Consider the following 12,719-nt stretch of genomic DNA (forward strand, 5'->3'; position numbering starts at 1 on the left):
TATGTTTTCTCTTAAAGCTAGTAATATTGTGGAATATTATGATACTTGAAATCATTCCTATATTTGTTTCAGAATGAAAATAAGCTTTACTAAAATGTGAATCGTGGTTATAGGAACATTAATAGTAATACATGTCTCTTTTCTTTCAAAAGCTACAAACGCGAAAAACTTGATTCTGATTTGAACGGGCTACCCAGTAGTTCGTGGACTATACGTTGGGAAACACTGAGGTTGTAGACATTTTAATTAATACATATATTTAAATTTGTTTTTTTCAAAATAGTTAAGTCTCTTTTTGATTGGTATTAATGCCTGCTCTTGCAAAGTTCAAGTGAAAAAAAATCAAAGATGAAGAAAAAAGGAATTAGAAAGAAAGAGAGAGAGAGAGAGAGAGATGGTAGTAAGCAGAAGAAAAAGAAAGAAGGAAAGAAAAGAAGGAATTACTGCAGAAGACTTTTGGTCTGCACTCTCTTAGAAGTTTCTTATCAACGATTAAAATTAATTACCTATTAATGAGACTCTGTAATGACTTAGCTTTCTCAAGAGAACTTTCCAGAAATTGAAATCTCAACGTCATAACTTGAACAGAAGGCCCAGCGCAAGTAGTAACTTAAAATAGAATCTTAATTAAGGGATATTCACTTCTGTTGGAATTCGGAAAAGACAGGAGAATGCGGTTCTCATCTACAGCACATTTTTTATTTAACATCCTTTATTATTTTTTTTCAATGAATTATTTCCTCTTTTTCGTGTATTTCTTCAATGTAGTAGTGTGTCTCTTTTTCCCTCATGTTAGATCGTGGTTTGTAATAATCACTTTAGCAAAGGATGAGTTGGTATTTAAATTTTACATTGTACTAAATTTTGTGTATACATAATTATGTCGTTTTATTGTATGGATGTGAATGTTGGTCATTAATGTGTAAAGTATAGAGACGAGAGTTTCTAAAGTATTTTTCAGCAAAATCTTTGGGACATTCAGAAAAGGGCAGCTGGACAAAGACATGCATACGAAACTTCAAGTTACCGAATAAAATCTTTGTCAGCTGATCCTGAATCCTTAGCCGGTCGGCTGCACTTGTACTCAAATAAAGACATTTTCTGATGTCCACAACTCTCTCAAAAAGCCATCAAAGTGGAGCCATGATAACTCAATAGTAGAGCGCTCACCTTTAGTGCGTGGCGTTCCTGGTTCAATTCTAGCTTGCGTCAAGTGGACTGTGTAGTGGACATACACCATGTATATATATATATATATGTGTGTGTGTGTGTGTGTGTATTTTCTCAAGGATCTCCCGTTTCTTTCACTCTCTTCATACCATTATTTCACTCACAATCATCATCAATTTTTCCCATAGCCTCGGAGCACAATCCTGGGACGTCAAAACTTTAAAAAGAGCCATAGAAACGTGGTATATGATGTTTTTATGACGCTCTGGTGTCATTACTGAATTGAAGAGGATTCGTTACAATATCCTTCATATAAGTCAACGGAATATGAGTCATATCTATTGCGTAGCGCTTCCTTTGACGCCACCTGGGGATGTCAGCCCTGTGGACTATAGTGTGCTCAACGTCTCAAGTTTAGCAGGAATTTATCCGATAGTTTCAGTTTGGTTAGTTGGAGTTAGCGTCCCTTTCCAGCCTTGGAGTTATATTCTACGAGACATACTATTTAAAATGTGATTTATTTTAAAACCAATGTCCGTGTATTCATTCGAAGCAAATACCTTTCAAATACATAACCACAGGCGGTAGCTGTTCGATTAAGAAGGGGTATGCGTATATTACCCATCGGAAATTAAAGGGACATTGGGAACATGCTTCACACTACAAGCTTGCGCTACAACGTATTTAAACCATGCTGCACGCATAATTTCTGTCCGCTTTAGTAACTCATGAATAATGTAACTGCACGAAAATCTGAACGTGGCATATTTGGACTAAATAATACTACGACACTTAAGAAAATCCTAAAAACAATCTCACAACTCATAACTTCAAATATTCGAAGATACCAGACTTTCGAATGTACCAAGGCTGCCTCCAACCCAGCATTAGTGCACTAGTAACTACTAACACTACTCATTTGTTTACCATCACATCTACAAAAAGGATTACGACCAAAGGCGTCCCATTTCAATGTCATACACTGCATCGTAATACGATCTTCCAAAAATCAAATAAGAGTTCATCAAAACTCGGAACTCACGTTCAAGAAATTGCACAGTACTGCACAGTATAGAAATTGTTATATATACTTATACGATATATCTGTATATATGTATAAGTATATAAGAATATATACATATTCTAGAATATATATGCGCTCAGTGGTATCCATAGACAATCAGGTTATTATTATTATTATTATTATTATTATTATTATTATTATTATTATTATTATTAATAATAATAATAATAATAATAATAATAATAATAATAATAATAATAATAATAATAATAATAATAATAATAATAATAATAATAATAATGGCGGAAAGTTGTAGTCAGGCTTTCCTCAAAGAGATAGATATTGGAGAAAACTACGTCTAAGTGGCGGATCAGTGGAGTCCAGTCTGGAATTTATAGGAGTTTGTTAGAATAAATAATGAAGGCAGAGTAAGGAATAGGGCTCTGAAGAGAAAGAGCTTCAGATTATTATTTTGCCTTTAATGTGATTTTGTCGAATCACTTAAAAAAAAAAACTTTTGAATAAAGATTATCCTTTCCCTAATCAGACCTTACGTTTTATTTAAGAATAAGGCAAACCTTTATTTTTTTCATGGTATTTTTATATTTGTGTGTGGTTTATTTTGATTGGCTTACCCTAGACGAACCATGTTAATAATATTTGTAGAATAATATCTATCGATATGTATATAAGACATGAATGTATAGGTCTATACATATAATTTAACATATGATCTTCTGTGCATTCTAAAAAGCTTGATCTTAAGTTTATCTTGTGTAGTTAATGAGGAGTTCTCCAGCGACTCGTCTAGACTTTAGAAGCTTTGACCCGAATTCACAATATCCTAACATCGATCATCCTCCAGGTTTCCTTTCGCCTCCTAAATACAGGAAATGCATGCATAGGTTAACGGCGCCCTTTTCTGTTCCTTCAGCCATGCTTGCACTGCTAAAGAAGCTTAATTTCCGACTGAATTCTTAACGAGTACTTCTAGACGTTCCTTGTAATTTAATACGTGATGCTTTTTTTTTAAATTTTTTTAAAACGATATGTTTACTTCCGTTCAACGTCATCTTTTCCGCTCTCTTGTAAGTCAAATGCGAAAGGAAAAGAAGATGGATTCTCTTTTCCTTGCAAAAAGCTGGATGAAAAAGTAAATAATGAAGAAATACATAGGCATATTCGAAATTAGAGAGATTACTTTTTTCTGAAATCTTTATTTTTCTTTAGTAATTCAAAAGAAAATCCAGGCATTTCTTTGATATTGTATTCAGCAAATGAGGTTTTCTTCAACTATACCTAAAAAGAAGTAGATAATTTTCAGTTCAACTCGTTATCCCCTACTGCTTGTCCACATATTCATAGATGGTCGCATTGTATTAACGTGGGGTCATGACAGAGGACAACTTTGAGGTAGTGTGACTATTCTGTACTATTTACTCCAGAATATATGTGTGTATACCATCGTTATTCTCCTCCATGTGCCCATACGAAATTCTCCTCAACATTGCTAGTGTAGTATCAGTAAATACACATTGACTAGCAACCTTGAGTTCGTGAACTGTCTTGTAATGTGTGGCAACAACCTTTGGTTTTATGAAGCCTCATAATACATTGTCGCAAGATAGGATTTTTGGAGTCGTTCGTAAGTCCATGTGCTCATTACGATCCGTTCCTTCATGGTGTAAGCGGACTCATCAGCCATGATTTAGATGTATATCAGCACCTGCAACAATAAGAAACAATAATTTATTAACATCTGTGTAATGCATAAGGGGTATGGGGACTTTGTGATCACTCTGTAGGTATGTCCACGCATAACTTGGATATAGGTGTACAATTTTGGTTGTTCCTTTTTCGTTTGTTTGTTTGAAAGAACATATTTTTCCATATAAATTTCATTAGAATCTAATGATACTATGGGGAGTTGGACACTGAAACACCATAAGGGGTATAGTATTAATATCGAAACTAACCGACTTCATTGTATGTATGTTTACCCATAACTTTAACATAGGTACACGGATTTTGATTATTTTTGTTTGTCTGTCTGTTTGGAAGAATATCCCTCGCGATGAGCTCCTTTAAATTTATTTAAGATTTGATTTTAGTCTTTGAAGCTAAAGCATGAAACTCCTCAATAGATGAGTCTTAATACCATGATTGAGTATATCTTTGTTCATATAAATTCCATAACGATTGTGGCGAAAAAAGAATTGAGTATATCTTTGTTCATGTAAATTCCATAACGATTGTGGCGAAAAAAGAATTGAGTATATCTTTGTTCATGTAAATTCCATAACGCTTGGGGCGAAAAAAGAATTGAGTATATCTTTGTTCATGTAAATTCCATAACGATTGTGGCGAAAAAAGAATTGAGTATATCTTTGTTCATGTAAATTCCATAACGCTTGGGGCGAAAAAAGTATTTCACGACTTTTAAAAAAAGCGCTATAAACTGAAAATTTTTGTACAAAATATTAACCAACTTTAAAAACACTGATTATCCTGGTGAACCACTCTCTATATATATTCCTAATGAGCTCCTCCGTGGCTAAGCGGTTAGCGTACGCGCCCTTGGCTTGGGAGACCCGGGTTCGATTCCCGGCGGGAGCTCATGTGGTTCGGATTCCACGTTAATCAGTAGGTCCACGTCTCATATAGCCTCGCTGCTGAACGGGACGTTAAACCCAAAATAATCCTAATGGAAATTCAAATCGTTCCCACAATGCAACAAAAGTGACTCTGCGACACTACCGGCTAGAGCTGTAACTAACTGCATTGTCTGTTATTGGCAGTAGCTAAGTGTATGACTTGCTAATACTATCAGACTCACGCGCTCTGTATGATTTGATTCGTTCTTGCTTTTAGTAGTTGTTCTTGCTTTGCCAACTTCCTTGAGTGGCGGCGCCACAGTCTCCATAGTTTCAGCGGGAAGAGCAGCTGAAACCTCTTACTTTATGTTTAAAAACGTGTTAAAAAGAAAGAGAAAACAATCTAAGAATCATTAAAAGCGGGAAATCATTTTATTAGACATTAATTTGTTTAACTTGGCAGAAACTTCATATTGATTCACAGTTTTAATGCAAATAATGGATGCACCCAATGAATTTCCATTCTTCTTCATTTTCCTGATGATAATATGAGATGATATTCTTAGCTTGATGTGAATTATCGATTGCTTATTGTTTGATTTGTTAAGTATTAGTTTATTACAATTATTGTTTTTAGTACAGTACTGAGTATATTTCCTCAGATATAAATTCATATATCTTACTTATCATATTTTGTATTTTTCGTTTCTTTTAGATGTCCTGACAGCGGGCAGGCGGCCAGGATGACAGCTCCTGACGAGGACTATGGGAGACGGGAGCGTCTGCTACACCCGCTTCATCGGCCGCCACCGGAAAGAGACTATACCCCGCCCAGGCTGCACGGAGAACCGCCAGCCGAACGCTACCTGGGCGGGGATCCGTACATGCGGCGCGATCTGGGCTACCATCACCATTACCGGCTGCCACCGTACCATCATGCGTACAGCCGTACACGGGACTACCTCCCGTCTCATCATCTTGGACCTCGTCCGGGTCTGGTTGGCGGCGTGGTAATTGGCGGGGGAGTGGTACCACGATTAGATGAATACCCTAGACCTCCAGATGAATACATTAGGACTAACCGCTACGATGAACGGGTATGTCCGCCATTGCGCGGCGATTTGCGCAGTGATCCATACCTTAGGACTTCTCGCCTCTGTCTGGAGGAACGAAGTTCTCTCGGTGCAGGAGGGGGTACCACGAATAGTAACGGCAGCATTAACAGTACGTCAGGTGGCAACCTTCGTGGTGGTGCTTCTACCAGTGAAGAGTCTGTGGCGATGGTAGCTGGTCGTGGAAGGCTCGACGATATGTTGGTGGCGGCATGTGGATCTCCAGGTGGTTCTGTTAGTGCTAGTGTTGGTGGTGTTGTGGTAGGTTCGGCGGGGAGTGGTTCTTCCACAGTTGCAACGAGCGGAGGAAGTGTAGTGTCTGGTGGGGGTGGTTGTGGGATGCCAAGAGATTATGTGCGTAGTCGTCACGATGAAAACGCAAGTGGTAGTGGCAATATCCCGATCGACGAATACGAAGGTCGAAGGACGGCAAGTAGATTGGATGATAGATTAAGTTCTTCGGGACGCGTTGACGAATATGGCAGAGTACCTGCTGCGAATCGACTGGACGAAAGGCTGAGGGCACAAACAGAGGTTGGGAGACCAGCCACTCCACCTCAGCCACCTCCCACCGTACCTTCGGGGAGGAACAACGACGTCATCGAAAATCCTATGTGTGACGTAAGTAGGAGGGAAAAGACTGAAACAGTTGCAAGAAGAACGCTTCCAGAGGTTCAGCCAAGACCAGATTCGAGGCAGTCGCTTATAGGACATCATGCAAGCACATGGTAAGTACAAATTTTTATGTTAAGATCATCTCTGATATATGTTTTCATGACATTTGTATCAAAATATTTGCAGGTGTGGTTCTACAAATTTATGAAATTCTTTAATATAACAATTTCACATATAGGGGTAATTTTCAAACACAGTCAAGATTATCCATGTGTAATAAATGAACACTCTAGCAAGAAAATTAAGACTGGGTATTAAATACAAGTGACCATCTTGTTTTTTGTGTTAAAATCTAAGTAAGTATATCAAGTTTACTTTAGACGGTTTCAATCCAGAGGATGCAATACAGACCTAATAACAGGCCTTAGGATTTTGACGTCATAATACTTAATTAACAATATGGCCATTTTATGCTAGAGTTTTTTTTGGTTACAAATGTAGTCATCTTCAGAACAGTTCCATCAAATAATTAATTTCAGGTGAGTACTGATACCCAACAATCTTATTTTCTCATCGTTTTCCGGTTACGTGAAGTATTATAAAAAGTTGGTGTGGGTCCTGTTCATTTTTTGTCACTACAGTTTTCTTGTAATGTGAATGAATATAGTACAGGTGCTGTAATTTTAAAAAATTGACTTTTTTTCATTGCTCTCGTGCATTGTCCAAATCACACATTTCTTTCTGGGAGTTATGTTTGGAAACAGCAATACACTACTTAATGGTTTCATGTTTGGGTCACCAACCGACCTTACGAAGCGAATTGTATTCATTTTTTAAAAAAATCAACGATATAAAAGCACGGTGATTTCGTAGTACAGTGCTAATTTCTGGTATGCAAGTTCGTCATAGGTTTGATAGGAATGCGTTCATGCGGGAATTTGAGGAAATTTACCCGTGAGAAAACATGTACTCAAGTAAATGTAATTTAAATTCTCTGCTAAATTCAATACTAGGATGCACAAAGTTAAGATGATCATGTTCTTAAGCTTTCTGAGATTCTCCAGTGATATTATCTAACTACTTTACATAATAATTATATTTCACCATAATATTTTCGTGTTTATCGTCATTTTATTTAGCCAATGGGATATTCTCGTAAATAACTTATATTAGCGAATATTTACAGATCGACTGATGTATTTTTACACATATGAGTTAACATTTCAATCAACAAATAAACAGATATGATATAGCACAATAATGATAACAAATTAATTTCAATTGGCTGATCGCTAAATGAAATGAAATTTTAGCTTCACATCCCACATTTTAATGCCCTAAGGCTAAGAGAGAGGGATGATTAATGAAAGCGAATAATTATAGAATTGGTGGAATGGTCATGTAGGAGGAAAAGTCAAAAGAGCAAGAAAACCCACAGACACGATATTGTTCATCACAAACTCTCATTCCCGGGGTCGAACCAGGTACCCCTCACACCAAACTTGTGCGCTCCACTACCGATCTACAATGTCTCCTGATTACGAACATTTGTGATATTACGTCAAGACGAGTAATATATACAACATTCTGTTCCAAACAATAAGTCAAGCAATATAAAGGAAACCACCCTACACTAATGAAACTTTAATAAAAAGGGCTGAACTCTTCAAATATTGTCTTTTACAATATTTTTCCCCTTGTGGACCTCAGAAAACGTGCAAAATGTAATACTTTCTTTCACAATCTAATATTTTGCAAGTGTACCATTGTATTCCAAACTGCTTAGAGATAGCGAGAGAAAAATTATAAGTATGTTCTTATTCTCTATTTTATGTGAGATTGTTGAAAAGAAAAAAAAAGTTTCAGAGTAATAACACCCGTAATACATGACGAATTTCTGCTAATATTTTTCTGATCAGGATCGAAAATTCCCGAGTGCCAAGTAGACATAGTAATTGGATATACAGTCTAGCGCTTAGATAAATTAGATCGAAACTATGAGGTCCCATCTATCAAATTATATTTGTATTGTTATGATACCTGGTTTTGAGACCTGGCCCCCAGGTCAGAAGAAATAGTTTTGAGCACTGCTCTTGTTCATGGCGTTTCGGAAACCTAACCATCTATTTGCCTCTGTTCGCTATAGCTTTCTTCAGCTCCGAACAACTGCTGTGGCCACGATAGCATAGAAACAATATAGAGTAGTGGTTTTCAAACTTTCCGATAACGCGGACACCTGTTCATTCGGAAAGTGATCTGGGGGCCCCCTTACAATGCTATCTGAAATTTCACATCGTATTAAAAAAATACTACTTAGAATTACCACTGACAAGAAAAAGATCAAGGAAAATCTTGTAAGAAGTAATTTATTCTAAAGATACATGATTGTTCCCTAGTGAACGAAATTTCAATTGAAAATACAGTAACTTTCAAGACTGAAAATAAATGTCATTTTACATTATTTTTTAAAACTAAATCTACTTGATAAAAATGTTCTTAAATATGGGGTCACTAATATGAGGAATAAATTCTTTGTTTTTTTTGCATAATTGCATTGAAATCTGGAATACGTTTTGTCGCCATCAATCTTAGGTCCCATTCCACATTAAGACAATTTCATTTTAAGGTTTTAATACTGCAAAGAGCAGAGAAAGGTCTGCCCACATAAGTAAGTGGTAGGGTAAGTTTTCAAATGTTCATATTTACAACGCACACACAACCAAAAGCTACAAAGTTCATTTCCTTGGTAAATGTTTTTCCATGAAGTATCGCAGGATAGTTCCAATAGCTGTTCTTGTTTTGTATTAGAGAGATTGGATTTCTACATTAGTGAAAGGATTTTCAATCCAACGATTATCAGGTTGTGGGACAGGGAAATATTCTCGAAAACTTGCTGTTAATGCTTTCAAGTGTCTTACTAGAAATGATGAACAGTTTATTTTTTTGTACTCATATTGCCCACAGCTGCAGTTTCTTAATCTTAAAAATACTTCTTGCATAACAGCTACAAGTTCCATTTTTTACAACCTATTTCAATTGGCCTCGCGGATCCCCTGGCGCGGTCCCATGGACCCCACTTTGAGATCCACTGATATAGAGGATGTAGCAGAGTATGGATTTCTTAAAAGAAGATATTAAAAGTATTTTGGTGCAGAAAGTGCTATATTTGTGCCCATAGTATAATAACATGAACGTATTCACTACATTCAAAATATGTATGCACAATTAAGAGTGTGGAAAATGTATGGGCACGAATGAAACAAACTTTCAAAGCATTGGGAGCCAAGTTTTCAAAATAATGAAATGTTACATTTATTGCTACAATATAGTGGCTTAGATATTCTCAATCTACGCGTGATTTATTTTTAATTTGAATTGACGTAGTTGGTAGACTACTACTGTTTCTTATCTAATAATATAATAAAATAGTCCTGCTGATGTATATCTTAAATGTTTGTAATGATAGAACATTGTAGATGATTTTTAGTGTAATTTAAACTAGGAGAATATGTCTTGTTACACATTATTTTTATATACAGTAAGTATTTTAGTTATTTTTGTCACTTTCCATTCACTATTCCACTAAATTTATTTGTAATTTACAGTAAGAAACTGTGATATGAAAGGATTCCTTGAAGCTTTCAATAGGGCTCAGGAAGGGAAACCGATATATGACGTCACGCCAAAATAACTTGTTTCTGTTGCCGTGACGTAAATAGCACAATTTTGCGTTGTTTGAAGCATTGTATCTCCGTAACTAAGAAATATTTCTCTGAATTTTTTTGTATGTGTTATATTGAAGACTAGTTCTGCACGATAGTATCATTAAATTACAACTTTTGCTCAGAAAGGAAATGTCCATTAAGCACCATTTGACAACACTCACCTACAACTTCACACACTACTACTCACGCCAGCAGACGCGTCGTTCTATCATCATTCCTCAGATGGCTGTGATATTCCTAATTCGGTACGACATAAACTGAACTATCCGTATAACGAATTTTTGAATAATTTGTTTGATTGCCTTTCTGAATTTATGTTGTCACTAATAAAGAGTAACTGAACTGAAAGTAAGAATTCTTGAAATCGATTCCATGACATATTCTTTGTAGCTGCCATAAAAATGCGGAGTATGCGGTAATCACCAAGGGCTTTTTGTTCAATGCACTCATCTAAGTTTTAAATGCGAAGCTCGACAAAAAATACTTTTCAGAATGGTATTTTCCAATATGTGCTGCATTGGTCGCAATAATGTTCTTTTTTTTTTTTTTTTTTTTTGAAAAAAGAGAATAGCATATATATAAATATGCTATTATATAAATTATATTAATATTTATTATATGCTATTATTTAATATATAAATTATTTTTAAAAATAAATAATATATTAATTTACCTACAAACGATTTAATTAATTGAAAATAATATCCAAATTATGTGTAAATGTCTCTTCATTTTAGTTTTATATAAAACGTGGTGTTTTTAGATGCTTGGGATTGTTTGTTCAACTAATAAGCAAATATTGACATTTAGTTCGCATAAATGAGAAAACAGATCTTTGGTATATATTAAAATAAAATACCATTCAAAGGCCTGATCCGTTTGATATGTTTATTGGATAAATATTTTCTCTCCCACCCTATTCGCTTTGATGGAAACAGACATTATATATGTATATTTTATTATGTAAATGTCACTCAAGTTGTTCCATTGCATCTCATATGGAAATAGGTTGTTTAGTATTAGGTGGAATATACTATTAAAAAAAAATATGAGAAGTCTTACTAAGGAACGACGAAGTATTTTCGTTTGTAAATAAGTCTTTTACAGCAAACACACCCACATAAGAAACACAGTCCTTGGTCGTCGAAAGGACACCAATCTGAGATATCGGGATATCCATGGGGCATTCCATTTTATCAGAGGATGTCTCGGAGTCACAATATGGAAATTCATGTGTACATTTCTAGACTGCGCAGGGGGAACAATATAAGTCAGAAATTGCCCAAAATGAGATAAGTCAAAATTGAAGATTTATGTGTGATGCTCCATCTCCGGTTAACCTGGTATAAATCAATTCTAAACGTGAGTTGAATAATCGCATCCTTGTTACTGTTAATATAAGTGATACATACTTATGCTTGTTAAAATAAAAAAAAATCGCCTCCTGGAAACCCTTGCTTTTTGACTTACACTCTTTCTCCCGCGCAGTCTAGATTACGTTCCGAAAACGACATTTTCTGCAGAACTCCTGTGGAACATTTCTAAACTCTTGTGGGATAATTAGAATAACTTTTGGATATTGAAATATTGGCCTATTACATTCACATCTTATTGAAGTAGTCAACAGGAAATCCCATGAATACTTCCTTAACTGTGAGGTTTCTACTGTGACAGACATATCCCGTCGAAATCCTACGGAAATGCCGCGCGTATTTTCATTATCCTTAAAGTTTCTACTGTGACAGGCATATTCCATTGAAATTCAAGAGACATCCCGTGCATATTTCCATTATCCTTAACGTTTCTACTGTGATAGGCATATTCTATGAAATCCAATAGAAATCCCATGCATATTTCCATTATCCTTAACGTTTCTACTGTGACAGGTATATTCTATTGAAATCCAAGAGAAATCCCATGCTTATTTCCATTATCCTTAACGTTTCTACTGTGACAGGTATATTCCATTGAAATCCAAGAGAAATCCCGTGCATATTTCCATTATTCGTAAAGTTTCTACTGTGACAGGCATATTCCATTGAAATCCAAGTGAAATCCCGTGCATATTTCCATTATTCTTAAAAAGTTTCTACTGTGACAGGCATATCTCATTGAAATCCATGCAAAACCCCGAGGATATTTTCATTATTTTTTAAAGTTTCTGCTGCAGCCTGAATGTTCAGAGATAGATATAAGACTTGTGCAATATTCATAGAATGTCCGAAAGATATGTTGCGCTATGTTGGCAAAAAACTGCTCTTTGATATTGATTCAGCATCTCAAGAATGGGTTTTACTTCAGTCGTTATTCCGCTAGTGAAAACAGAAGTGGTATAAATCTACCATTTCCCTGATGATCAACGAACTTAAAAAGTTCGTTACTGAATTTTCTATGGCTGTGTATGTATGTATGTATGTATGTATGTGTGTATGTATGTATGTATGTATGTATGTATGTGTTATTTGAGGGTTTTTTTAAC

The 12,719-nt window shown here is 35.6% G+C and overlaps 1 protein-coding gene across 1 annotated transcript in view; it reads left to right on the forward strand.

The window, feature by feature from the left end:
- The window catches only part of LOC145665451 (uncharacterized), a 499,990-nt gene that overhangs the window by 42,239 nt on the left and 445,032 nt on the right, over positions 1-12,719 (forward strand). The window contains exon 2 of the mRNA XM_081732759.1: positions 5,504-6,628. Coding sequence (XP_081588885.1) covers positions 5,504-6,628 — 1,125 coding nt within the window. The remainder of the gene's footprint in view (positions 1-5,503; positions 6,629-12,719) is intronic.

This window comes from Thermobia domestica, chromosome 11 (assembly GCF_964235325.1).
Source record: "Thermobia domestica chromosome 11, izTheDome1.hap1.1, whole genome shotgun sequence".
Lineage (NCBI taxonomy): Eukaryota > Metazoa > Arthropoda > Insecta > Zygentoma > Lepismatidae > Thermobia > Thermobia domestica.